At 41.7% G+C, this 27,873-nt stretch overlaps 2 protein-coding genes and 1 long non-coding RNA gene across 4 annotated transcripts in view; 2 read left to right on the top strand and 1 right to left on the bottom strand.

Moving 5' to 3' along the window:
* LOC132872746 (BOLA class I histocompatibility antigen, alpha chain BL3-7-like) overlaps positions 1-27,873 on the top strand; it is a 223,758-nt gene that overhangs the window by 14,306 nt on the left and 181,579 nt on the right. The window contains exons 3-8 of one of the 2 annotated variants that reach the window (XM_060907796.1): positions 10,483-10,758; positions 26,008-26,289; positions 26,373-26,495; positions 26,705-26,731; positions 26,831-26,900; positions 27,036-27,732. In XM_060907796.1, the coding sequence (XP_060763779.1) occupies positions 10,483-10,758; positions 26,008-26,289; positions 26,373-26,495; positions 26,705-26,731; positions 26,831-26,865 (743 nt within the window). In that variant the 3' untranslated portion in view covers positions 26,866-26,900; positions 27,036-27,732. Of the gene's footprint in view, positions 1-10,482; positions 10,759-26,007; positions 26,290-26,372; positions 26,496-26,704; positions 26,732-26,830; positions 26,901-27,035; positions 27,733-27,873 lie in introns of those variants that run through there. The other variant, XR_009651482.1, reaches the window with a different exon arrangement.
* LOC132872751 (uncharacterized) lies at positions 42-5,563 on the top strand. The gene is made up of 3 exons (XR_009651483.1): positions 42-2,377; positions 2,472-2,606; positions 4,333-5,563. It is a non-coding gene; the product is annotated as an uncharacterized LOC132872751 (long non-coding RNA).
* Positions 15,333-17,322, bottom strand: LOC132872750 (uncharacterized). Its single transcript, XM_060907800.1, has 2 exons — positions 16,441-17,322; positions 15,333-15,608 (listed from the first exon to the last, which is right to left on the bottom strand). Exons 1-2 carry the CDS (start codon positions 16,995-16,997, stop codon positions 15,341-15,343), a joined length of 825 nt encoding a protein of 274 aa, XP_060763783.1. The 5' UTR covers positions 16,998-17,322; the 3' UTR covers positions 15,333-15,340.

Here is a 27,873-nt window from a genome sequence, read left to right as displayed (position 1 = left end):
TTAGGCAGAGCTTCTGGAGCTGAATGAGCTTTAACTGAGTTATTCACATTCACTCACATGTCAAACACTGAAATCTGTTCCAGAGTCAGAGACACACACACAAACGTGATTTCAGGATAATTTTGATAAAAAAGCTTAAAGTAATGAAAGATTATTTCTGATTTGAACGTGAACATTAGTGTGAGTACTGCGTCAGTTATGTTGGGTTCAGTGTGTAGTGACGAGTTCATAAAGAAAAGACACACATCAGTGTTCAGGACTCGGAGTGAAGTTCACACTTCCCAGGGTTTATATATTTAATAAAAACTAAAACTATTAGTGAATAAATAATTTTGCTAACTAAAGTAAAAATAAAAACAGTTTTTTAAAATTAAAAATAACAATTCCAGTGAACAATGCAACACAAACTAAAATGAAATAGAAGTGCAGGTAAAATCAGGTTCGGTTTTGTTTGGGTTCCCCTCGACTCAGCCATGCACGCATTCCAGAAGGTGGCAGTAATGTGATACCGGCTGCCGTAAAACAACAAGGAAGAAGAAGCTGCTCAGTGTGTAAATATAAAGCCTATAATACACTAGAATCATAGATCTTTGAGAGAATATACCACAATAGAGCGACATAATTCCTCTCTGTGGGTGCAAAAGTGGAACAGTTCCAGTCTCATAAGTGGGCGTGTCACTGTGCGTCACAGACGGACCTCCTCATTGCCATGAATGGAGCGCGGGATCGTTCTGGTCTGCGTAAATGACAGGGTTCTCATTACAGTGATTTATATCTGGAATGATGGGAGTAGAAGAGATTTATTTAAAGGATTAGACGACGCTGACGTTCAACACGTTCAGAGTCACAAACCCTGTTTGTCGCGTATTTCTGTTCTTGTTAAACCTGATTTCAGTGTTAAAACACAACACCGTGTATAAAATGGGATATCTGTGATAAGGATCAGCGAACCGATAAGATGTTTAATAGTGTCCCAGTGAACAGATTGTGTCCTTGTGCTGTGGTTATTATGGGATTTCTGTGGCTGTGCAACACCAACACTACGACTAAACTAAAACTAGTCGGTCCCTCAAATTAAAATGACCCCACTTCTGCACTTGTAAACTAACTAAAATTAAACTGTAATTTGAATAGAAATGGAATGAATCGGGTCGACACCAGGTGCGCGGCGCTGTGATCTACAGAGCTCCAGGAAGATGCAGGTAAAGACGGAGCTCTGTAAAAATCGCAGTATAGAGCTCGATCTCTGATTAAAATGACGCCTCGGTGCTGCTTTGGACCTCATTGGGTCATTCCATATCAATTCACACACCCTCCCCAGGTGACCCTCTTCGATTTGCCTGATATTCGACACACAGGTACCTTTTGATGCCAATGGAAAGAATCCCAAGTTTTAGCATCCTACGTCTAACGGTTTTGGAGATGAGGCCCTCCAAAGTGTGGGTGCCATGCCCACTTTTCAAGTCTGTGAATTGCATACAGAATTTACAAGCATATTTGGACACCTCTAGTTTTAGATTGAAAGAAGATACAGGCCTAAAAATCGCCATGTCCCCTCAGCATGACCTTGTCTAACAGATGGTGTACTTAAGAATAGCATAGCTTGACTGTTTCTGCATATATTAAGCCTTGAAAACTGTAAGTGTGAAAAGGGTGATGAAGAGTCTTGACATTTTGGGGTTCCAGATCTTGGAAACTATGAATGCTGTGGGAGGTATCATTGATTTTCCATCATATTTGGTAACTGTACTGTGTATTCAAAAAAGTGTGCGGACACTCAGACCTTAAATGACAGAATAGGAGGTACACAAAAATGGCTTTGGGAGAAAATGACCCTACGGTACCCCCTACTTCATGCTCCAATTTAACCATGTGGGCACTTGATGAGTGGAATGCCCTTTTAACCCCATGCACAGTAACACTGTATCAAACATTCAAGCTTTGAAGAACTTTGTTTTTCAGAGTTCTTCATACTAATTTAGGCCTTCGAAATATGGGGAAATTTGTCCCTTTTTCATCACAGTAGCTGGGTTTCTGCTGCCATCTGCTGGCCAAAAAAGTAACAACAGCATAAATTATGAAAACACCCAGGAGGAAGTCACAAGAAAAACACATTTTTTATTCACCCATAAACCATTTTCACACGCAGAAAGTATGTTAACTGTTTAACCACATACTCATGACAAAATTGAGGTTATTGAAAGATGGGTGTGAGTGTGGAGTGGAAGTGTCTGGTAGAGATGTAGTGCAGGGCTGAGGCCGTCTTGGGACTGTCACCATCTTCTCAATGTGTGACCATCATTGAGCACCTCAGTCCTCTGATGTGTTTGGCTGAGCTGGATGGCAGGCTGGCTGCAGTCAGGGGAGAGAGGACAAAGTAAGTTATGCAGAATTGAATAGGCATAGGTATGGTTTGGGAGGTGTATATGGATGTAAGAAAGAATGGTGTGCTGTTACCTTTCTTGTTCCAGCGATCAGGTGTGGGTCCAGAGCCAGAAGAGTGGAGTGATGGGGCAGGGCCTCCAGTGCTGGTTTCAGCAGGAAGAGGCATCCAGGGCCGGGGGTGGAGTGGAGTATTGAGGAGTGAATATGTGCCGTATAAGTCTGTGAGTCTATGGTCTCAAAAACACCATATCAAACTGAAAATATCAGTGGATTACATTTTAACTCAAGTTTAAACTTTATGGGTGAAATTGGGAAGGAGCATCTGAATTCTTTCCACATCAGCTGGAACAAGTTTGTAATGCCGAGCACTACGACCCTGAATCTCTGGAGCATTTATGCGGCATATGATGTCTTGAAATGGGATCCAACATGGTGGATTCTGACGGTTTTCAGCAGGCCAAGACAAAGTCATGTTTGAGCGCTTCATGAAATGACAGTAGACATCATTGTGTTCATCTGAACGTTCAATAATGTTGGCCACGTACCAGTTTGCGTCGTACACACAAGCAACATACTGCCCAGGCTGATAGCAACTGAAATCCTCGGAGATCTCATGACCAGGGGTTGCACTTGTTTCCACAGTCTCATCAGAATTCCTCACAGACACAATGGAAAAAGTCACATCTTCAGAGATCCTTCGCATCTCCAGCTTTCCATTAGCAATTGGAATATAACTGTGGTGAGACCGAGTTCTGGTCACAGTTTTGGCTGATGTGTACCTCTTCTCAAGTTCAAGCTCTGTCTCATGAAGTCTTATATCCTCAGTGCTCACATATAAGAATTTCACATTCTCAATATTGCCGTTTGCCCATTCATACATTTGGTGAGGAGTTAGAATGTGGTTGTTATCTGTGGCCTGAAGACTGGCTCGTGCAACCAGGCGCTTTACAGTGCCACCAATACCATCACAGGGACTCTTACCATGTGATGTAGCAAAAAAGTGCCATTCAGCCTTTACTCCAAAGTCACTTTCATGGTATGATAAGTTCACAAGGTTCTTATAGTTCTTGTATTGTGAGGCTGCTCCATCACTGAAGTAGATGACCTTCTTAAGATCAGGAATGCACTCTTGCAGTCTCGGCAAAACCTTTGAAATAAAGGTGTGCACTGCAGTTGTGTCATGCTTCAGGCAATCCGAGATCACTGCAAGACTGTCACACTTAAGTTGGTCACCATTCTTGTAATAAACTGCAAATGGATGCACTGTAGCTTGGCTATTGTCCCAGTGGTGACCCTGTACAGCATCCTGCACAATGAAGCTGTAATTCTCGGCAAAGTCAAGCAGTATGACAGCAATGTTAGGCGTCAGTCCCTCTTTGAGCATCCGCAGATAGGAAGCCTGAGATTTCATTACAAAATGATGATGACGAAGTTGATCAAAAGCCTGACAAACAGCCTGAAGGAATTCTTGCAGAGGTTGCTGCAAAGAAACAAGTGTAGTCCTGTCTGTGTAAACCCACTGCATGTATGTGATCATGTCATCCATGTCCATGTCATTTATTTGTGAAGACAGTCATCAAATAATTTTGAAGTCCATCCTTTCCAGGACAAGAGTCCCACAGATGAAGCATGCACTCCCTACTCTCCAAATTACACACCATTTCTTTCAAAAGGTGCTTGTAGTCATCCTGTGTTGGAACGGCATTTACCATTAGTTTTGCATTCTGATGCGACTGGCATACACACACACAGTGCATCCCGGCACTGTTCACAGGCAGACACCACTTTGGACGAAGTTCACAAAACTTAGAGAAGCCAATTTTATCCTGGTATTGTGCTTTGTATTGTGTATATAGCTCCTTTACATTTACCAACAATAGTCTCTTCTGCATTTGTTCACGTTTGTCATTGATCTTTACAGATACATAATCCTTTTTCCCTGGGCAGATCCTTGAATATTCATCCATCTGGTAGAACTTCATGACACGTTCTCTAACTTCAGCTGACAGTGGTTTTCCCTTGTTCACATGCAGCTCACTAAGTATTCCCTGTTGTTCTCTAACAGTCTTTGCTTTCCTCACCATATGAGTAGTGACAGAAAATTCTTTAGCTACCTTTCTGATACTCCATGTAGCTCGGAGAAGTGTGAGGATCTTGATCTTTTCTTTTTTTGATGCCACTTTACACTTCTTGTTAGGTTTATATAAGTATTAATTCTTGGCCAAGAATTCAGCAAAATTATTCTGTGTCAAAATTATATTAGTTGAAACGACCTTAGGTCCGGCTGGACATTGTTTGGGAACATTTTGTTTATGAAATGTGTATTTTGAACAGAGAAGTGTCTGAAGGTCTATTTTAGTGTCAGATCGACCCACACACACCCTGAAATGGTAGAATTAAAGTTCATGTTTATGTTAATCCATTCAGTTGAAACTTAGGTCATAGCTTCATAAAAGCTATGAAATATACTGAAATATATTGAAATATACTATGGTAGTGATTTGGATCCCGTAATTAATGAATGCATTCCGTGATTAATGTTAGTTTTATAGTTCTAGATTAGTTTCATAATGACATTATAATTATAGTTAAGATCTTATGATTCTAAGGGTTTTTAATTTAAAAGCATTAACCTAATTTAGTTATGAGTTTAATCCTGTTAGTTGTTTAATTGTTCTCTCTCTTTCAGACATATTCTCATTGTTCTTGTGTTTTAAGTTGTTCTTATTTTTTATGTTTATTTTCTTATAACATTCTTTGTTTTAGCATTATTAAAGACATATTATTTGTTATTTTGCTTATGTTGATGAAATCAAGATGTAATTTACTGACTGAACACACATTTATGTGTTAAGGAGTTATGTTAAATTATTAGATCCTTTCTGTGCAAACTAATGTCTTTGACCTTCTCTGAATAGACTCCGTAGACTAGACATTCTGTGTTTAGACATTCCATGCTGATATCTATCTGTACCTTACTGTCATCAGAAATATGTTTTTATATTATGATTGATTCAAGATCATTACACACTTCTAGACGCACACCCATTACACACACACACACACACACACACACATATATAAAGACAAAACATAAACACAGACACTATAAGACGTTTTCAAAAATGTTTTCATTTTGACGAAGTGACTGTGCGAATAAACTGACGTGAATCTCTGATTCTGATTGTCTGTTTCTCTCGACCTGATCATTCTCGTCCTCGGCCGAGGGGGCTCATGAAGGAATCCAGGGTCTCTTTCTGGGTGAACCCAACAATTCTCTTTCAGTAACTTTAGTAATTCCTCCCACTCCTCACATGTCTGACAGTTATCTGAACTCGATGAAAGAAGTTCATCAGTTGGCACATCAGCCAATCTGGCTGCCTTGGTCTGTGTGGCATGATGCAAGTCTTTAATCTTCTGTTTCCAGTATCCCTTTTTATCGCGTGAAGATGTATATTTCAGAGGAGAACATCCCATTGCTTTGTTACTTACATCCATTGACTCTCGAACTTCAGTCTGTGGCTCGAATCTGTCTCTTGCATCCATCATTTCACCCATGGCGAGTTGTTCCTTTAACTTGGTGCAACAGTTGCTGCACAGCTTCTGTCCTGGCTTCAACTTGAATTTCACTGCCTTAGCCTCATCTACAACCCGGAGGTTTTCTAAAAAAGAGGGAAGAATTCATTAATCATTTGAAGGAATCACTACATTTTTAGGAAATTATTGAATTAATGCTAGTTATGCAATGTAGCATTGACATTTTTAGAGGAAATTAATTGAGAAATATGTACTTACTTTTGCATTTTTTTTGGTGCATCTTCAGTGGATCACAGCATGCTTTTTGTAAACATTGATACCTTGAAAGGAACAGTTTTTCATGGTGGTAGCAAATTACATCATTATCTGAAAATGACACTCCTGATCGCCATTTCAGCATCCTCCTTTCAGAAGGAGGAAGAGTCATCAGACCTTTCTGCCTACAGTAGGTAAGTTTATGGCAGACATCATTCACTAGAGACAAGCCAATTTTACAGTTTGGTAGCTCCATTCTCCATATGCTTAGCTTAAAAAATAGAAGTTAATTTAAGCTGTAGAAATCTGCAGTTTCAAGAGCTAGTTGTAGCCTTTTGTATAGAGGCTGAAGTGGAGTGAAGTGAAGACAGAAATTAAGGCTGTACCTGACTTCACCACCTGGCACATGATTGTAATCGCCCATAGCAGTTTTCTTAATTCTTAATTTGATTAATTTCTTAATTTTCTTAATGATCCTGATTGATGTTGACCTATTTCTGAACCATGCAATCACAATTTAGAAAATATTTAAACTAGAAACACTCTGCTTTTCCAACATGAAATCTTTACTTAGTCTTATTTTCATAAATACACTAGAGGCGACTGTTAATTTAACTCCCTAATACTTGTTAAAATCACCTATATAATTAAAGTGGTTTATTGATAAAGTGGTTTATTGGTCAAGACTTTCCAGTCCCTTTTGTTTTCATGATTTATGCTGTTACTTTTTTGACCAACAGATGGCAGCAGAAACCCAGATACTGTGATGAAAAAGGGACAAATTTCCCCATATTTCGAAGGCCTAAATTAGTATGAAGAACTCTGAAAAACAAAGTTCTTCAAAGCTTGAATGTTTGATACAATGTTACTGTGCATGGGGTTAAAAGGGCATTCCACTCATCAAGTGCCCACATGGTTAAATTGGAGCATGAAGTAGGGGGTACCGTAGGGTCATTTTCCTCCCAAAGCCATTTTTGTGTACCTCCTATTCTGTCATTTAAGGTCTGAGTGTCCGCACACTTTTTTGAATACACTGTACAGTTACCAAATGTGATGGAAAATCAATGATACCTCCCACAGCATTCATAGTTTCCAAGATCTGGAACCCCAAAATGTCAAGACTCTTCATCACCCTTTTCACACTTACAGTTTTCAAGGCTTAATATATGCAGAAATAGTCAAGCTATGCTATTCTTAAGTACACCATCTGATAGACAAGGTCATGCTGAGGGGACATGGCGATTTTTAGGCCTGTATCTTCTTTCAATCTAAAACTAGAGGTGTCCAAATATGCTTGTAAATTCTGTATGCAATTCACAGACTTGAAAAGTGGGCATGGCACCCACACTTTGGAGGGCCTCATCTCCAAAACCATTAGACATAGGATGCTAAAACTTGGGATTCTTTGTATTGGCATCAAAAGGTACCTGTGTGTCAAATATCGGGCAAATCGAAGAGGGTCACCTGGGGAGCATCTAGGGAATCGTGTGAATTGACATGGAATGACCCCATTATGTTTATCTCTGGGTCAGAGAGATTATTTACTCAGTCCATCAAATATTTAGAGAATTTATAGATTCATAAACCTCTCTGAAGGCATTGTTTATTTATTGACTTTTTTTATTTCAGATAAAGATTCCTGGTGTTTTGCGTTGTTTGTTTGTTTTTGATCTAGAAATAAAAAAAGTCTTCAGTTATAATTTTTCTTCATTCATATTTAATGAAAATATTCTGAGAGTACTGAATGGTGAACACACTCTTCTGAAAGGATCGTGACCCGAGTGTATCGTTTACACCCCGCTGAGGTCACATGATTCCACCCGACTGCAGTGTTTAACCTTCTTCCTGCTTTAACACACCTGATGACCTGCTCGTTCCGATCCTGGTGTTCAGCACTAATATAACACACTGAGAGACGATGCTGAGCTCGTTATCTGCTCACTGCGCTCATTAAAATTACACCTTAACCTTTCTGAAAAAAGCAATAGAACATTATTTGCATAATTAATGAATTAGTAATGAAAAGATTTCTTCTGACCTGTTTTTGCCTTTTTTCTTGTAATCAGTAAATAACTGCAGCGTCGACAGAAACGACTCCTCAAGGCACAGACTTTATTATTATTTTAAAGACCTCACGCTGAGATAAAAGGGGACTAAAGTGAACTTGTCCCCTCTCACTGGGATCGTTTGCACCCTTACTGTGTCCTGGAGTGAGAGTTTATGCAGAAAGATGGCGGTTTTACTGTAAAAGCTGATGATGGAGGGCCGTGTGGAAGCGCGCTCAGTTACTGCATCACTGTTTCATTTAAAGCGTCAATGCTGTGGATAAAAGGAGGGAATTCACTGTAGTTTCTTTAGTCATTATCTCCTCATTCACACAGAGTCTCACAAACTGAACAGTCCCACGTGAGATACAGCGCAGTGCGCTCTCAGAACCCTCAGTACGGAGGAAACGTGGCCTGCGGTTCTGTATGAACTTGTGTGTGTGTGTGTGTGTCTGCGTGCGCCATGGCGTGGTTTCATTGTGTTTGTGTTGTTCAGCTTCCTGTAGTTGTGTCTTACTTCCATAACGCTATTATAATGAAGATGAAGTTCACAGACAGTTCTGGTGATAATGTTCACAACGCAGTGTGTTACAGGTCGTGTTAGAAAAGCTGGACTCTCACTGTATGGCTGGTTGTGAACCGCTGAAGGTCGGGATGTGTACCAGCGAGATGTTCTGTCATGTCTGAGGTGGTCCTCTGGATTCCTGTGTTCCTCAGCAGAGCAGTAGTGACGTACACACACCTCACTCCTTCATCTCGTCTTCACAGGAAGCTGCAGGAGGGACAGGAAACCAGGCGGACTCTCCTCAGACATGATTGTATCCTGTTAAACGGTGTGTTGCGTCCCTGCGCACTCTTGATTAGCGTGTCTGAGTAACGTGACGTGACGTCAGCGTAGTCATCAGGAAACTCCTGGAATTGAAACACTCGTGTGTTGTGATGCATCGTGGAACCCTAATCACCGCTAAACTTACTTCACTCCGCTCCTTTACTCCATCTGGACGCAGTGTTCAGCGTTAAACACCAGTTTAATTCCTCACTGGAGTAAATTCGCAGCTTTAGGTCCGTTCACTAACTGCAGCTACTGTTAGCCAGTTTAGCTAATATTAGCATTACATTACAGATGTGATATTTAAGTGGTCATGTAACCAGCGTTAGGATAACTGATATATTTAATTAAAACCAGTAACCAGGTTGGCTAGTATGCTAGCTAATGCTAGGCTAACTGTTTTACAACAGAGTCATCACGGTCCATAAACTCACTGAACAGAGTTCACGTGCTAATTAGCGAGCTACACGCCTGGAAACCAGGAAGTCCTCCTGTATGTCTGTCCATGTCGTGTCCCTTTTCCTTCTGTCCTGCTGGAAGTGTGAGGAGACGTTCTGGAGACGTTCTGTCTGCTCCTGCAGTTCAACTCCCTGCTCTTCTGTTAAACCCCAGACGTTTATTTCCGTTCCACCCTCCACACTGCTGTGTTTGTATCTGTGCTGTGAGTTGTGTGTAATCCTGAGCCGTCCTGCTGGTGGAGGATTTTGTGATTGCCGTAGTGACGCTCTCACTCTCAGGATTTAATCACTATTTCCTGACTCTTCCAGAACTTTCTCTTCCGCTGGATTTCACTGCAGCGGCACTGAAGCAGCTGCTGATTATCCTTTATCATGTTAATAAACTACACACACACACACACACACATATATATATATATATATATATATATATATATATATATATATATTGTGTGTGTGTGTGTGTGTATGTATGTATGTCTGAATCAGAGACCAGATTTCTCTCAAAGAGGGAATTTTGTCATTAATCACGTTAATTATCATAAATTGATAGTTTATTTATTTACAGTGAGCTGGACCTGGAGCACCTGAGTGTTTGATCAGTTCAGTCCTTAAATCATAGGAGTGTTTTTTTTTTCTCACAAGAGAACCAATTATTAACCAGCATGTAGGTACAGTTTTTATTAAATGAAGAACTAAAAACTGAAAATAAAAGTGAACACCATCCACAATGTGATCACACCTGCTTTTAAGAGAAATGGGGAGTGTGTGTGTGTGTGTGTGTGTGTGTGACTGACTTGCATGCATACATTTTTTTTTTTAAACAACTAAGCCTTCTATGAGTTATGAAAATGACAAGTAAAATCACTGAAGGTAAATAAAATATAGAATATATTGGATGTTGAAAACAAAATGAAGAGTAGAATGTAGTGGGATTGTTTAAATAAGTGTGTGTGTGTGCGCGCGTGTGCAGGAGTTCACACAGTGCAGAGGATGTACGGCTGTGAGCTGGATGATGATGGCACCATTAGAGGTTACATGCAGGACGGTTATGATGGAGAAGATTTCATCAGTCTGGATCTGAAAACTCTCACCTGGACTGCAGCTAAACCTCAAGCTGTGATCACCAAACACAAGTGGGATAATATTCCTGGTTACACTGTAGGCCAGAAGAGCTACCTGGAGAATGAGTGTATCGAGTGGTTAAAGAGACACCTGTCTTACGGCAGAGAGACTCTGGAGAGGAAAGGTAAAAAGTGTGTGATCTGTTACTGTAACACACACACACACACACACACACCTTTGTCCTGCGCCTTTCATATTTAAATATCTACATGATGCATAACTTTTATTCTTAAAGATATTTGTATCTTTTTTTTGTTATTAAACTTTTTATTGAAGAAAAGAAAGGAAAAAAACAGGCTATACATGTTGCTCTTGAGTTTGTATACATATGTCTTATCAAACAGAATAAGAAGAGAAATAAATAAATTAAAAATAAATAAAGGAAAGAAAAGGGAAGGCTCACATCTTTACAAAAGCACCCTCCCCTCTATCACAGTAATCCTGTACTTACATGAACTCGTAGGCAGTTTTAGGATTCAGATAGTGAGAAATAATAATGATAACTTGAAAAACAAAAACAAACAAAAATAAAATAGATAAACAAACAATAGCCACTGTAATGTAAATGAATTTGTCTGCCCCGTACGCACCTTCCCCTGTCCATGACTTTTCCTACTACCAGTACCTTATAATGGGATGGTAGTACCAGCAATGATGATAACATCAGCAATATAAGTAGTAATAATGAATAAAATAAAGCAAACTTGTGCACACATGTATAACTCTGACTGAGAACAGTGAAATAGCTGGAACAAAAGAAAACAAAGGAAAAAACCAAACTGAACCAGATGAGTGGCGTCAAACTAGGGGTTTTATCACTTTACCCAGTCTCTTGCCTGTACGTTGCTATTTAGTTTATCCAGATTTTCCAGTAATTTTCAAATTTATCTTGTTCACGTCTAAGAATGAATGTTAGCTTCTCCATAGTAAAAATATCCTGAACCACTTTGATCCAGTCCTCAACTGTAGGAGGATCTTTTGCCAACCATTTCCTTGTGATTGCTTTCTTACTCGCTAATAGTAGAATATCATGCATATATTTGTTTTCAGGCCCCTTCACAGTGTCTGGTCTTAATCCCAGACATAAGGTCTCAAACCCTGGTGGAATCACCATTTTCATGATTTTCTCCATGGTCAATTTCATTTCTTCCCAATATTTTGAAATGACCGGGCAGTCCCAAAACACATGAAAATGTGTTGCCTTACTCTCGCCACAGGATCTCCAGCAAGATGTTTTTCCTCCCAGGGAAATCTTTTGAGCTGGAACTCTAAAAAACCTAACTATACTCTTCCACCCAAATTCTCTCCAAGACAGAGCAGATGTACTTTTCCATTGTCGTAAAATTATTTTTTCCCACGTCTCCAGCTCCACCACGATGTTACATTCCTTCTCCTGTCTCTCCTTTATATCAGAAACACTTTTATTGCCAGGTATGTGGACACACACGAGGAATTTGACTCCGGTTTCACTTAGCTCTCATAGTACAAAAACAGATAAAAAGTGTATGCACAAAACAAACAAACAAAAAATGGTGCAATAGGTGCATAGTGCAAACTAATCCAGGTAAGTCAAGTATGAAATAGATAAATATAAAGTATACAGTGTGCACAGAATGACGGTATGAGTGTTCAGATATTTTACAAGTGATATTACTGATATATGAATCTGGATTTTAGCTGTTCATCACAGAAAGGATTTCCCTTTTGGTGCAATATGGTGCATAGTGCAAAGATGAAATAGTGAATATAAATAAGTATAAATATAAGTAACAGTGAGCACAGAATGACAGTATGAGTGTGCAGATATTTTGCAAGTGATATTACTGATATATGAATCCGGATTTTAGCTGTTCATCACAGAGACAGCCTGAGGGAAGAAACTGTTCTTGTGTTTGGTTGTTTTTGCATACAGTGATCTATATCGCCTCCCTGAGGGGAGAAGTTTAAACAGTTTGTGACCAGGGTGTGATGGGTCCGCAGAGATGTTACCTGCCCGTTTCCTGACTCTGGACAGGTACAGGTCTTGGATGGAGGGCAGGTTGACACCAATAATTTTCTCTGCAGACCTTATTGTCCGTTGCAGTCTGTTCTTCTCCTGTTTGGTGATCGAACCAAACAGTGCTGGAAGAGCAAAGAACAGACTGAATGATGGCAGAGTAGAATTGTGTCAGCAGCTCCTTAGGCAGCCCTGTACGCTTAGGTTTTTCACAAGGAGCACTTGTGCTCCTAAATGAAAAAAAATAGGAGCACAGAAAAAAATTTAGGAGCACTACGAATTTCTTAAATGCCATTTTTATTATTATTAAAACATCACTTTTTTACACTTACAGAATTAAAAGGGGAAGATGTAATAAGTGTAACAATTCATTTCAATTCAATTCATTCAGACAAATCATTGACCCATAACCTCCCGCACCCTCACACACACACAATGTCCCGTTCCCATATTTTGTAATCTGGCCGCCTGCTACGCTTTGCTGAGTCCATCCAGCGGTCCACAGCAGGGCTTGGATCAAAGTCTTCCAGAGATGGTCCCTCCAGGCTGATTCTCATGAGGTCCTCAGTTATGCTCACTGCTAGGCAGCTTCGTTTGCTGTTCTTAATTCGGTTTTGTGCGGAGAAACCCCTCTCACACTGGGCAGCTGAAATGGGCAGCACCAGCATCATGTGCACCAACTCCAGTATGTTCTAGGGGGATCAAGATAGGCCTTACTTATCTCATCTATAACCATCAATAATAGGAGGGCACTGCAGCATATAAATGCTCAACAGTGTTTGCTTACCTTATAATCCTCTCTGTATGGCTCCTTGGTAAGCATGGTCTCCCACAGGCCACTGTAGTGCTTGTCTTTGAAGTGTTGACTGACCAAGATCTTCAGTCCCTGCCACTCATTCTGAACAGCTGCCAGGTCACACCCTGATCTATGGAGATTAGCAAATTAGCAAATACCAAAAACATAATTGATTGCATTATAGTACAGCAGTGCAAAATATATTCTTACCTGCTGAGAGGCTCTCTGAAATGCGCCACCAATTCTGCCACGTCTTCATCACCAAACGTCAGAAGGCTGGCATGGTCATCAGGCCATGTGTCATGGTTGAAGACTTTGAAGGCCTGTACTGGGGTCCTGACATCAGCCCCATCGTCCAAAAGCCCACCAAACCGGTCTTTCAGTTCAGACACGCAGATGTTGATGGCTGATTCCACATGCTTCTTCAGCTGGGGGTGGGTGAAGTCAGCAAGACCTGTGAGATTCCCCTTCAGTGATCTTCCCTTTGAGCGAGACAATCACACACAAAATTGTTTTAAGACAGCATGTTTCCAAAATGTTAAAATCCAAAACCTACAGTACACTAATAATAATATAGTGACTGATTCAAACACTTCTGCAGCCATGGCCAGATGCAGGGACTGTAACCAATATGCTGAAGTGTAATGTAAGTTCTGCTCTAAACATATTTCCCTAAAATCCCAACAAACTCATCCTAGTAACACACCTGGAATCTACACTCATCTTCCTCTCCATGCTGAGCAAGCATGGCCTGGATCTTCTCGAGCATGCCTCCTGACTTTGCCCTGGACTTAAATGCTTCCAGTCTGGTCACAGTCTTCTTCAGCTCTGACGTTGCTTGGGGGAGGATCAGGTCTTTTCTCTGCAGGGTCAGGCTAAATGAAGACAGCTCCTCGAAGACGTCAGCGAGAAAATGGCAGAATACACAAAAAAGTGCACTCTCCATCCCTCTCTTTACCTATGTGGTAGTGAGTAGATCAATACAAGTAGGCCCTGTGTATTCCTAGCCACTCCCTAATCTGCCAAGCATTAAAGTCTGAAATCAATTTTTTAGTTTCATGTACTGTCTAGGACTCACCTGCTTTGCCCGTCCTTGAATCTCCACTGATCCTGCAACAGCCAGGTGCTCCATGTGCTGCAGAACAATGGAGTACTGGCCATGGCCTGTGGCAAGGTCAGTATCTGTTCCATATCGCAGGAACACTTTGAGGGCTCTGTGGACATGAGGAATCCAGCGTGTCCCCTTGACGGTAGACGGTGTGCAGACCTTCACACCAAGCTCTTGCCCTAGTTGATGGAGCTCTCTCTTGGATTTTCCACTGAAGTGGTAGGTCTTCCACACGAGATGCAGGAGATCATACACCTGGCACACCATTGGTTCCTTCTTCTGCAGGGTCAGGATTGCCAACTCTAGTCTGTGAAGGCAAAAATAGTTAAAAACAACCTTTTTCTTCCCCTCTGTGTTACAAAAGTAGCTTGTGTGTCTGTGTTGCTGACAAATGTGTGTGTGCATTCATTACATTATTATCATGCAGGAAAAGAGTCCCGGCAATGGAATAGATAGGTTTTTGTTAACTTCTTGAAGGATGATAGTGATGACCCTAGTTTAGTATACATTATATCTGCTACCACATAATCATAACCATATTTTTTCAGTTACAAACCTGTGTGGCATGCAGTGGATGGGGATAATATGCTCCCCTGCCTCTCTTTGGAGGAGAGCAATCACTCCTCCACGGTGGCCCATATTCACTGAGGCACCATCTGCCCCAAAGCTGATGAGCTTCGCCAACCACGACCCCCCATTGTCCTCGGGGTAAACTGCACTGAATGCAGCCTTGGTTGCATCCAGAACACCTTGAAGGACAACACAAAAACATGAAAAACAAACAAGAGATTGAGTGAATTATGCATTTATGAAACTGTACAAAAATGAAGGTTTCTTTCTAGCTGCTGGATTGACCACTTACCAATGGCATGGGAGTGTTCAAGAGCCTGTTGGCCAACCAGTAGAGTGACTGGTTTCCCACCCTCCACCAGACGCACATAGACAATCTCGCACTCAGTGTTTGATATGTCAGTGTCTCCATCGATGAGGACTGCAAGGTACTTTGCTGTTCTCAGTTGAGCAGTTAGGCTCTCTTTCAAGAGATCAGCAATTTGTCCAATCATTTCCGCACATCTGTATGAATAAGAACACTGTCGTAAAGTGCTTGTAGTTCATGCAGTCACATAACATGACTGACAATTTGTTCCAAACATTTGTTGCAGCCCTATCATTATACGAAGAATATTAAAATAAACTCCAAAAACTAACATTCAAAATTCTGCATGGTAATAATTCTTAATATAACTTCATAAAAAATACAAAAAATCGAATTAAACACACTGCTGACAACTTAATGCTGATACCTACTAGGGATGGGCAGTCAGAAAAGACACACAATAACCTACAAAATAAAACAGACTACCCCTGCTGTGTGCACTTCACCCCGACTGGGCCCGTGGTGGTCATGGCCCAGAGTGTCCCTAGCTGGCAACAATGTATAATGCCCGCTGTCAATGGTAACGGGAATTTTCACAGCAGAATCATGCCAGCGTATCACTTCGTAAGTAGAACAGTCAGCCTACACAAACTGTCTATCGTCATATCGTTAACATAGATGTGGCCAGTCCTTGCACGCGGGTGGGGGAAATTAAGTAGCCTACTAATGCGAACATCGTTTGAATTGAAAAAGTTGAAAACGATCATGACATTGCCTCATAATTAAACTGAAGGCTGAAACGTCAAATAAAATGAATCATAAACTTTTTGTATATGTTTTCTCATGTTCACAAGTAGCCGTATTGTAAGGGGGATAACGTATAGTCCGCGGGCGACAATAGGAAAATATTTCTCTCCAGCGTTGGGATGCTGTTCGTCCTGACGGGAATTTTTTTTCCTATAGGCTAGTCGCCCTTGGACAATACATTATCCCTTACATAATAATGATCATTATAAAATACAATATTACCTCACGTGGTTGTCGTAAGTTGGGTTCACATCAATGCCATTCTTCTTGTGCAGGGTGATAAGTGGCCCAAATCTCACAAACGGCTCTTCCTCCTTGGCGATGAAGTAGGCAATGTTCATTTTGATCTTGAGCTGTCTCATTGCCTCCATCTCCGAAATCTTCACCTGTCTAACCAGGGCTGCGTCCACCGTCGAGCCTTTGTTCTGTCGAATTAAATAACCGTCTCTGCAGGCGATGTGCCGTTTAGATATGTTGTGTTTCGTGAGACTGTCTTTTTTAAAGTGCTGGTTTCCAGTCACAAATGCCGAATTCCCTGCTTGCTTCTGCCCTTTACAGTATTTGCAGTACATTAGCTCGTTTTCAAAAACTAGCCATGGAAAAAGCTTGATCCAGTCAGCCTGAAACTTGTAAACCTTACTGTTTACACCACTGCCGGTAGTAGCACTACTATCCCTCACTGTTGTCGTATCCATTTCTTCTCTCACGATATCCTCCTCTCCCTCCTCGGATCTCACACGAGTTCTTTGAAAATACGACGATATTTGATTTTGTAACATTTTTAGATTTACGATACTGACGCTGAGTGAACAAATGTAGCACTTTCCCCTGAGACGATGAAAAGGTTAGAACGTTGAGAGTCTTTGCTTTCCCGCCGCTCAACAGAAATGCGAGGCGTCATCGCACGTCAAGACGTGTTCCAACAGTTCTGATTGGTAGGGTATGAAAACTAGAAATAAGACCACACTTTGTTTGTTATTATTTTAGGGGCAAAATGCGAATGAAATGGCTGAAATCGGTTCTCGCACGTGTGCTCCCATTCTGTTTTTCCTACTCGCACCAATCTATTTTTAGTCGCATATGCGAGTAAAATGGTCGCACTGTACAGCCTTGTTAGGCAGGTTGAGCTTCCTGAGCTGGCGCAGAAAGTACAACCTCTGCTGAGCCTTTTTGATGATAGTTACTGTCTCCCACTTCAAGTCCCGAGAGATTGTGGAACCCAGAAACCTGAAGCTTTCAACAGCAGTCACAGTGTTGTTGGTGATGGTGTTGGGCAGCAGAGTGGGGGGGGCTCCTCCTAAAGTCCACGGTCATCTCCACAGTTTTGAGCGTGTTCAGCTCCAGATTGTTCTGACCGCACCAACAGACCAGCCGTTCAACCTCCCGTCTGTATGCAGACTCGTGTGCAGACTGTGTGCAGATCTCGGATGAGGCCGATGACCGTTGTATCGTCCGCAAATTTCAGGAGTTTAACAGATGGGTCTCTTGAGGTACAGTCGTTGGTATAAAGGGAGAAGAGCAGTGGGGAGAGCACACACCCTTGGGGGGGCGCCAATGCTGGTAGTCTGAGTGCTGGATATGATGCTCCCAAGGCTGATAGCCCCAAGGCTGCACGGGGGACAGAGTGGTATGAGTCCTTTAACGCCTGAGGGGGGATGTAAACTCCAACCAGGATAAACGAGGAAAACTCTCGCGGAGCATAAAACGGTTTGCAGTTTATGAATAATGACTCCAGATGAGGACTGCACGATTTGTTTAGAACCGTGACATCAGTACACCAACCTTCGTTAATGTAAAAGCAGACTCCACCTCCCCTCGTTTTCCCCGTGAGCTCCGTTTCGCTGTCCGCTCGGTGCAGGTGAAATCCAGGCAGGTGGAGAGAAGAGTTCGGGATGTGCTCACCGAGCTAGGTTTCAGTGAAGCACAAGGCAGCAGATCTGTTAAAATCTGTGTTAATTGTGTTTAGGAGCAGCAGTTCATCCATCTTATTGGCCAGAGAGCAGGCGTTAGCCAGGTGAATAGACGGGAGTGCAGTGCGAAACCCCCGCTGCCTCAGCCTGACGAGTGCGCCGGCTCGCTTCCCCCGGTGTCTCCGGCGACCTCGGCGTAATCCTCGGCTGCTGCTCCTCCAACAAGTAGCTCCGGAAAACTTTCCAGATCAATGAAAGCCGATGAAAAAACTTTACTGGTGGTTATTCCAATGTTTATAAGTTCTTCTCTGGAGTATGTGACCAGAGAAGCAGCGCAAGAAACACAACAAATACACAAAAACATAGAAAGTACGAGAGAGCGAAGTACCGAGGCAACCGTCCGTGGCGCCATCTTGTATATTTATATGTGTATATATATATATGTGTGTGTATATATATATATATATATATATATATATATATATATATATATATTATATATATATATATATATATATTTCCACGGCCAGGGTCTGACCTGTAGCCAAGTAGAAACATCTTCACTATACCCAAATTAATTTGTTGCATCTCTTCCTTTCTTATTTTCTCTAAGTAATGTCTAAGTTGCAAAAATCTATAAAAATCCTGACTGGTTAAATCGAATCGATTTTTAAGATCTTGGAATTATAGCAGTGTGCCCCCCTCATAGAGGTCACTGTTTTGTTAACCCTTTATCGGCCCACTGTTTAAATCTTGCGTCCATTCTGTTTGGTAAGAAATCTGAGTCCTATCCTATCCATCTCATGATCCAATATGGTTCTTTGGCCTTGTTTTCACTGACTACCCTGTGCCAAATCCTGTGATATTTTTATCCATGGATTTGTGTCTTTTAGGCAAGTAACCAACCCACTGTCCCCTATGATTGCTTGTAACGGAATATCACTGGATATCTGACATTCTATCCCTTTCCACTTGGCTTTATAGGAAGGATTGCAAATGTTAACCAAAATTTTTATCTGCACCGCTTGGTGGTAATTTTTAATATTTGGGAGGGAGAGGCCTCCTTTGTCTTTTGTTAGTTGAGTCTTGTAGCGGATTCTTGGCCTCTTCCCCTGCCAAATGAATCGTGATATTAATTTGTCTAATTCTTGAAATGTTCCCTTTGGAAGTTCTGTTGGTATATTTTGGAACAGATATAACCGTCTGGGTAATGCATTCATTTTTATTGTTTCTACCCTCTGTCCTAATCCTAAAAAGGGCACTAGATTCCATCTTGTAAAATCAGATTTAATTTTGGAAAGTAGGCGGTCCTAGTTCCCTGATATAATCCTGTTCAGGTCTTTTGGAATATTCACACCTAAGTATTTAATTGATTTTGATTCCCAACTCACTTTAAATTCCCCTCTAATCAATTGGCTAGGAGAATAATTAAATGTCAGGATTTGGGATTTGTGGGTGTTTAGTTTGTAGCCTGATAATAGACTATATTCCCTCAGGGTTGCAAGCAATTCTGGAAGGGAAGTGAAATGGATGTCCCAAGTATATCAAGAAATAATCTGCAAGCAGGGCAATTTTATGTTATTCTTGTGACACCATGATCCCCTTTATCTTCTCATTCTGTTTTATCCACTGACTCAGGGGCTCTATAAAGATGGTGAATAAGAGCGGAGAGACAGGACAGCCCTGTCGGCATCCCCTTTCCAAATCAAAATTAATTGATGATCCGCCATTAATCCGAATTTTGGCTGTTGGTTTATAGTGTTAAACTCGTACTGTCCTAACGAAATCATTGTGGAACTGGAATCTCTCTAGTATCTTATATAAGAGAGACCAATCAACAGAGTCGAATGCCTTCTCTGCATCTAACCCTAACAAGACAGCCTCTAAATTGTTATTGTTTAAATGGTTAATTACATGCAATGTCCTCCTAACGTTGTCCTGTGTTTGCCTCTGTCTAATGAAACCTGTTTGATCCAACTGTCTATCTGGGATAGGGCTGAACGATTTTAAGAAAAAAATTGAATTGTGATTTTTCTGGCAGATATTGCGATTTAGATTTCAAACACGATTTTTTTTTCTTTAAATCGAGTTTCAGTGCAAATTAATTAATACAATGAATTCCATAAAGCTAATGCAAGAATGAAAACTGAGGTCAACGGATTTCAAATGTAGGCCTGTTTATTAACGTTGAGTGCCTGAGGAACAAGGTATAATAACTTAAAATAAAAAGAGAGCCATCTTTCTTAAGTAAACTTTTGCTTCTTTTACTTTTCCCATTTACAACATATCAGACATAAAAAAAGGTTGATCAATGGCTCAGCAGCATCAAAATATTGCACTCCTGTAAAAGAATGTACATAAGCATTATAAATTATAACTAGAGCCGACAATTCCCCTGTGGGAAATTGTGAGAGTGATGCAGTGCGCGCAGCAGTTGCTATTGCAGGAGCTGCACTGTACTGTGTGAATGTATGATTTGCCCTGAGGCTACAAGGCTGTGTCTCTCTGAGAGCGAGCAGCCCCTCCCTCCTGTGTGTGAGCGCGAGCAGCCCCTCCCTCCTGTGTGTGAGAGCGAGCAGCCCCTCCCTCCTGTGTGTGAGAGCGAGCAGCCCCTCCCTCCTGTGTGTGAGAGCGAGCAGCCCCTGCCTCCTGTGTGTGAGAGCGAGCAGCCCCTGCCTCCTGTGTGTGAGAGCGAGCAGCCCCTGCCTCCTGTGTGTGAGAGCGAGCAGCCCCTGCCTCCTGTGTGTGAGAGCGAGCAGCCCCTGCCTCCTGTGTGTGAGAGCGAGCAGCCCCTGCCTCCTGTGTGTGAGAGCGAGCAGCCCCTGCCTCCTGTGTGTGAGAGCGAGCAGCCCCTGCCTCCTGTGTGAGAGCGAGCAGCCCCTGCCTCCTGTGTGCTGAGCACAGAGACACAGAGAGGGCAGTTTTTCCTCAGAGTGCTCCCTCCAAACAACGGGGATTTACACGAAAATGGAAGAAGATATTCACAAAATTCTTTCACATTGAGTGCCACAAGGCTCTACTGAACACATAGATGTAATTTTTTTTGTCTGTAGTGTAAAAATTGAGGACAGTTTATTGATGAAACAAAACATGGGTCAGTTTAGGAGCACTGAGAAAAACCGCGGCTTTGACAATCCCAAAATCGTGTTGTCTGAGATCGCGATTTTCGGTCGAAAACGATCGATCGTTCAGCCCTAATCTGGGAGTATTGTTTCTAAACATTTTGCTAGAATTGATGTGAAGAGTTTATAATCCTGATTCAGCAGACTAATTGGGCGGTAATTGGAGCAATCTGTCCTATCTTCCCCCTTTTTGAAGGACCCAATAGAGATCTTGCAGTCACGTGACCGGAAAGTACACAACCGCCATCTTGTCGGTCAAAAACACCGCTGAATACTGCTGCACTCGTGTACAGAATGGATCAATTTCAACCGACGGACTACACAGCTCATTTTTCTAATGAACAGATAACTAGATATATGTCTAAAATAAACGATCTACAGATTTGTGACCCTTATGGCTTACCGGACGGAGTTTTCACGACCAGATTTTGAACTGTCAGCGGAATACCCGACGTGTATAATTACCTCATTAACTTTCCCTCGCTGTTCAGTGGTGAAACACTGCGTGCCTATAAATCTCTGGACAGTTATCTTTACAGAAATTCAGGATTTGTCAGCGACTCAGATGTGGCATCTTGTAAACAAGAATCCTCATTGGATGGGTAAGTCACTTAAGTATTGAGTATAGCACTGACCAGCCGATTATAGAATAGAATAAGGTAATTCCAAATCGTCCGTCTTGTTTACATGGATCTGGCGTTGGAGAGGTAGAGGCTTGGCAGTGGAGGTTTGAGTGGCTGTTTTCTGAGCTTAGTCAACAGGCCGGCTCTGCCTGCAGCCTCGCTTTTGCTCCCGGCGCCGCCTCCTTCGCTTTGCTTCCGATAACAATCCACGGAGACCCCGCTGGTCTCGCTATCTCGTCCGGAATTTTTTTTTTTTTTCTCGTCCGGAATGTTGTGCATGTGATGGAAATCACTACAAACCGTCATTTTCTGCTGGAAACCAATGTCCAGTAAGTCCATACGGTTGTAGTGGATATTGAAGTCCGGTACAGACGAACAACACGCAAAAATACACATAAAAACCGTGCACAGGTAGGGAGAGCTTGTAGCCGCAGCCGTTGTAGTAGAATTGTATATAGTAGGGTTTTCCAGAAGAAAAGGTAGAAGTAAAAGCAGAAGTAGAAGGCAGAATATGGCGTTTGACCGACAAGATGGCGTCTGTCACAATCTGGATCGGCTGTGACGTCACATACAAGTGCTCCATAGAATGTTCTCAGTAACAATGGAGATAGAGAATCACTAAAAGTCTTCTACCACTCCGCTGTAAATCCATCGGAACCTGGAGACTTATCAGGCTTGAGTCTAGAGATTGCCTTTTGCAGTTCCCCTATAGTCACATTGGCCAATAGGACTTTATTCTGGTCTTCTGTAATTGTTGGGAGGTTAAGTGATGCAAGCAGAGATTCAGGTGATTTGTCCCCCTTATGGGCCATCCGGGCATACAGGCTTTTGTAGTATCTTTCAAAACAACTGTGAATGTCCTGAAAGTCATATTTCATTTGTTTAGTTATTGGGTCTTTAATTTTATGTACTACTCTCTCTGCTTGTTTTCTTAATCTGTATGCCAAGATTTTAGCTGATTTACTACCTACTTCATCATAACTTTGTTTCAGAAAGGTTAGTTTCTTCTGAATGTCTGCCTCAGATTTCTTTTCTCTGATTTTTAATTCCCCTAATTTTCTGAGTAATGTCCAACTGGGTATCTTTTTTTATGTTTTTTTTTTCTAATTTTCCTAACTCTTTTTTTTTTTCTAGTTTATCCATTTTTTCCTGTCTGAGCCTCTTTTGTAATGCCAATTTCGCAATGATTTTCCCTCTCAAAACAGCCTTGCCTGCATCCCATACCATAAGTGGGGACACTTCCCCATTATCGTTTTCTGACAGGTACAGTATAACTGAATTTCCTCTTGAAGTTCCTCCTTCATTTTGCCCTCAAATGCATTTAAGTTAAGCCTCCAGGAGAAAGTATTTTTGCTATTTTTTAGATTTAAATCTAGCTAAACCGGACTATCGTCCAACAAGTCCATTATTCCAATTTTGCATGACCTTACCAAACCGATATCTTTACTGTACATAAAAAAATAATCAATCCTTGAGTAAGTTTTGTGCGGTGAGGAATAAAAAGTATAGTCTCTACTTGTAGGATTGAACTCCCTCCATACATCACAAATACCCATCTCTCTTATCATCCTTCTCACCTTTTTGCCTACTGCATTATTCTGAGTCTGAGTTAATCTTGACACATCCCACTTTGGATTCAGTCTCAGATTAAAGTCACCACCACAAATCACCATTCCCTGGGCTTTTGTAATCATTAGATCAAAAATGTGTCAATAGAACCCCCACGTCGCACCTGGAGGTGCATATACATTTAAGAGAGTGACTCCTGATCCTTCTACTTTTCCTACAACCATATTGTACCTTCCTTCCTTGTCCGTGATTTCTGTTATCTTTTCAAAAATGACCCTTGTTGATCTTAGGTGTTGCCACCCCCCTTCTGTGTCCCGTTTTATAGGACGCTGAGTAAACCTGATTAATGCCCTGCCTTTTAAGTTTAGCATGCTCGGAGTCAGTTAAGTGGGTCTCTTGCAGAAATATTACATCTACCTTGTCTTGTTTTCATTTTGCCCAGAATTTTACTTCTTTTTACTGGGTTAAGTATACCCTTCACATTATAAGAAGCCAACCTAAGTGAAACTTTATAGCTTTCCATTGTAGATCCAAGTACTGCCTTTAATCCTAATGCCCCCCCCCGCTCAAACTCTGTAAAAACATAAACACAATAAAGAACAGGAATAGAACAGTCCCGTGAAAACGTGAACTTGGTACATTTTACCAGTGTCTCAGGTTAAACTTCCTGTTTTGAGGTCTTGTTTGTAACCCTGAAGGAGCCGAGATCTTTTGCCAGCTCGGAGGGAAAGCCTCCATACATCCTTAGGTGTGGAGGGCCTTCCTTAAAGTTTTCAAAGTGCTCCATGCTTTTAGCTTAGTCAGACCTTCCTCAATCAGACAAATTATATTATTAATGTCATTAACGTAGCCCTAACGCCTTCCGTAGTGGTGGTTTATTAATAGTTTGTTCCATAGTCATTACTATTATGCCTCCTTACCGTGGAGAATCCGCACCAAGACAAAAGTTCACCGGTCAGCCTGTCTGAAAACGTCCAGTCTCCTTTTGAAACCATCCCGCTGCGCCTCTGGCTGTTGCTCTCCTCCTCTCGGGGACCGGATTTTGTGCCGCATCAGATTCTTAATTCTGTCAGTCCAGCTCGTTGGTGGTTTGTATACTGTCACGGACAGACCTCTTTTCACCATATCCTTGGTAGCCTCCTCTGCTGAGTTGTAGAGGCATGTCTGTCCCTCATAAAACACTCTCATTCTGGCTGGGAAAGGAGTTTGGAACCGTATGTTATTCTCTCTCAGCACCTTCTTCGCCTCCGTGTATTCCCGGCGCTTCCTGAGGGTCTCCGGTGCGTAGTCATGATCCACAAAAACTCTTCTCTCCTGATAGAGAAACCCCTTTTTTCACCATACCAGTTTCAGGATTTCTTCTTTAGTTTTGCTGCTGGAGAATTTAACAACTATGGATCTCAGGGGAGAATCGGACGGTGGTTTCGGTCCCAACGTGTGGTGTGCGCGCGCTTGATCTTGAGATCGTCAGTCTGAGGCAGCTCCAGTTTTTCCCTCAGCAAATTTTCCACGAATGTTATCAATGTGGAGTTGTTCTCTGACCCTTCCTCTATTCCGTGTATTCTTATATTCTCCCGTCTTGCTCTTCCCTCTTGATCCGTTAGCTTATCTTCCAGTTTAGCCTGTAGCTTTAGCAGTTCCCTCGTATCCTCCTCCAGCCCCTGCACTCTTTCCTCTGTCTCTGAAATTCGCATTTCAGCCTTGTCGACTCGACTGTTAGTTACCTTAATGTCCTCTTGTATTTCTCGGAGAGTGTCTGCATTTTCCTGCCGAAACTCTCTGTTCTTGCAGTATCATTTGCAGGCTAGCCATGTCCATATTCACCTGTAGCTCCCCCGTGTCAGGATGGCTAGCTGTGTTGTCTTCGACCGACTCTTCCTCAGCTGATTGAGTCCTTTCCTTCGCCTGTGGTGTTTTTTTGTTTTGTTTTTTTTTTTGGTTTGGTTTGGGCATATTGTAAATGCGGGCGTGTAGTGGTTAGCGCTGTCGCCTCACAGCAAGAAGGTCCGGGTTCGAGCCCCGTGGCCGGCGAGGGCCTTTCTGTGTAGAGTTTGCATGTTCTCCCCGTGTCCGCGTGGGTTTCCTCCGGGTGCTCCGGTTTCCCCCACAGTCCAAAGACATGCAGGTTAGGTTAACTGGTGACTCTAAATTGAGCGTAGGTGTGAATGTGAGTGTGAATGGTTGTCTGTGTCTATGTGTCAGCCTTGTGATGACCTGGCGACTTGTCCAGGGTGAACCCCGCCTTTCGCCTGTAGTCAGCTGGGATAGGCTCCAGCTTGCCTGCGACCCTGTAGAACAGGATAAAGCGGCTACAGATAATGAGATGAGACATTGTAAATGCCTCTTTAACTTCTTCTGTAAATGCTTAACAATCTTTCGAATAAATATGGCGTGTTTCTTGATGATGGGGAGCTCAGATATTATGCTGCCTACCTCATGGCTGCTCAACCGGAAGTCCCAGATATTTGTATCTTATTGATGTTATTGCAACACAAGCAAGTAAAAACGCTTTCTCTCATATTGTTTATAAATGAATTTCATATTTGTGTCTGTGTGTCTCTGCAGTTCGTCCCGAGGTGGCCATGTTCCACAAACACTCTCCTTCTCCAGAGGTGGTGTGTCACGCTACAGGTTTCTTCCCCAAAGCAGTGATGATCACCTGGCAGAAGGACGGAGAGGACCTGATTGAGGACGTGGAGCTCACAGAGATGTTACCCAACCAGGATGGAAGCTTCCAGAAGAGGAGCATTCTGAAAGTCCCAGCTGAGGAGCTGCAGAAACACAACTACACCTGCGTGGTTCAGCACAGCAGCTTGGAGGAGGGGATAGCGGTAGAAGTACCAAAAGGTCCGAATAAAACTCCAGATTTACAGAGTCAAAGCTGATTTACTGCTGCAGCAGAGAATAAAGACTCTGTGTTCATTTATCAGATGGAGGATCAGATGGAGGATCAGATGGAGGGCAGATTGGAGTCATCATTGGTGTCGTCGTGGCCGTCGTCGCTCTCGTCGCTCTCGTCGCTGCTGTTGTCTTCTGGAAGAAGAGGAACTCTGGTGAGAGGAGGAAGGAGGCAGATGTGAAGTTTTCAGAGAACAGATTTACACTTTCTCATTCTGAGAGGATTTGATGAATATTTTGCATATTTTTAATCTTCATTAATAAATTAGACGAGACAATAAACTGATATGAACTCATTATCTCATGAAGCCAAACACAGCACTGAGATTTTATAATAACTGTCTGTCCATCATCTGTGTTTCAGGATTCAACCCTGTTCCCCCCAAACCCTGTAAGTGAACCTTTATGATCCATAAATGATGTTTAAAACCACTACATTATTTATTAGCAGTGTTTAGTTCACTTTGTGACGGATTTGAATGTTTAACAGCCTCTGAAGGAGATTCTTCCTTCAACAACTCTTAAACTGTGGCTGTGTGTCTTCCTGCTGGAGTGAGAGAGTAAGACATGATGATGTTTACAGTGTAATATGGAATAAAAATGTGTGTGTGGAGTGAAAATCCAGCAGAAAAGTCTGAGCTCACATTAAATCTCAGATCAGAGCTGATCCTGTTTCTGTCTGTGTGTTTTTCTAGGAGAGAGGAGGAGATGGAGATGAGGAACACACACACACGTTACTCCAGGGGCTAATCTGCTCTTTGCTCACAAACACAAGAACCAGGACTTGTATATAGGATGTTAATGTTATCATTTTCTCTTTGTGTTTCAATGGACGGCTTTTTATTGTGAATCTGTTATTGCTGTAAAATGGGATTATTAGATTGTTAGGGTTTTGTTTTTTTCTCTGTGTAAATTCTCGTAGTTTTCTGTGTGATTGGGTTGGGTGTGTGTGTGTGTTTGAGGAGTGTGTATGAGCTTCTTTTCTCTGTACATATATCCCGATTTACTGCAGAATTTAATCCCATCATAGCGTTCACTGGAAGGAGGGAAGTTTTCAGGCTCAAATCAATGATTTGATTTCTTCTAATTGTTCTGTGCAGCTTTTGGATGTAAGAATGAGCACCGACTTCACACCAGAGAACAGTCCTGATCCCCAGCTCCTAATGTACAGGGTGCTACAGGGGGATTTAATGAGGGACTAAACTCAAACACGAGAACCACGACTACATAGAGGATGTTAATGTTATCAAGTGAAAAGTCACACAAAATAAAAGAAGTAAAACTGAGTGTAAAATTAACACAAAAATGCAAATGTAAGTGGCATCACAAATAAATCGTATTTAAAAAAAAAGTTGGAAAGGGTTTTCCCCTCAATTCCTTGTTTTTGTTTGCTTTATCTAAATACAGTTGCAGGTTCTTTATGATGTGTACTTTTTATAAATAATCAATAATAAAGTCCAAATGTATTTTTTTCAATAATTTTTTTTTATCTCAGCAAAGCAAATTCACAACTATAACACATGATTTGTAGAT

This window comes from Neoarius graeffei, chromosome 24, assembly GCF_027579695.1.
Source record: "Neoarius graeffei isolate fNeoGra1 chromosome 24, fNeoGra1.pri, whole genome shotgun sequence".
In the NCBI taxonomy this organism is placed as follows: Eukaryota; Metazoa; Chordata; class Actinopteri; order Siluriformes; family Ariidae; genus Neoarius; species Neoarius graeffei.
The sequence above is the reverse complement of the archived record's forward strand: the minus strand, read 5'-3'. Positions and strand labels throughout refer to the sequence as shown.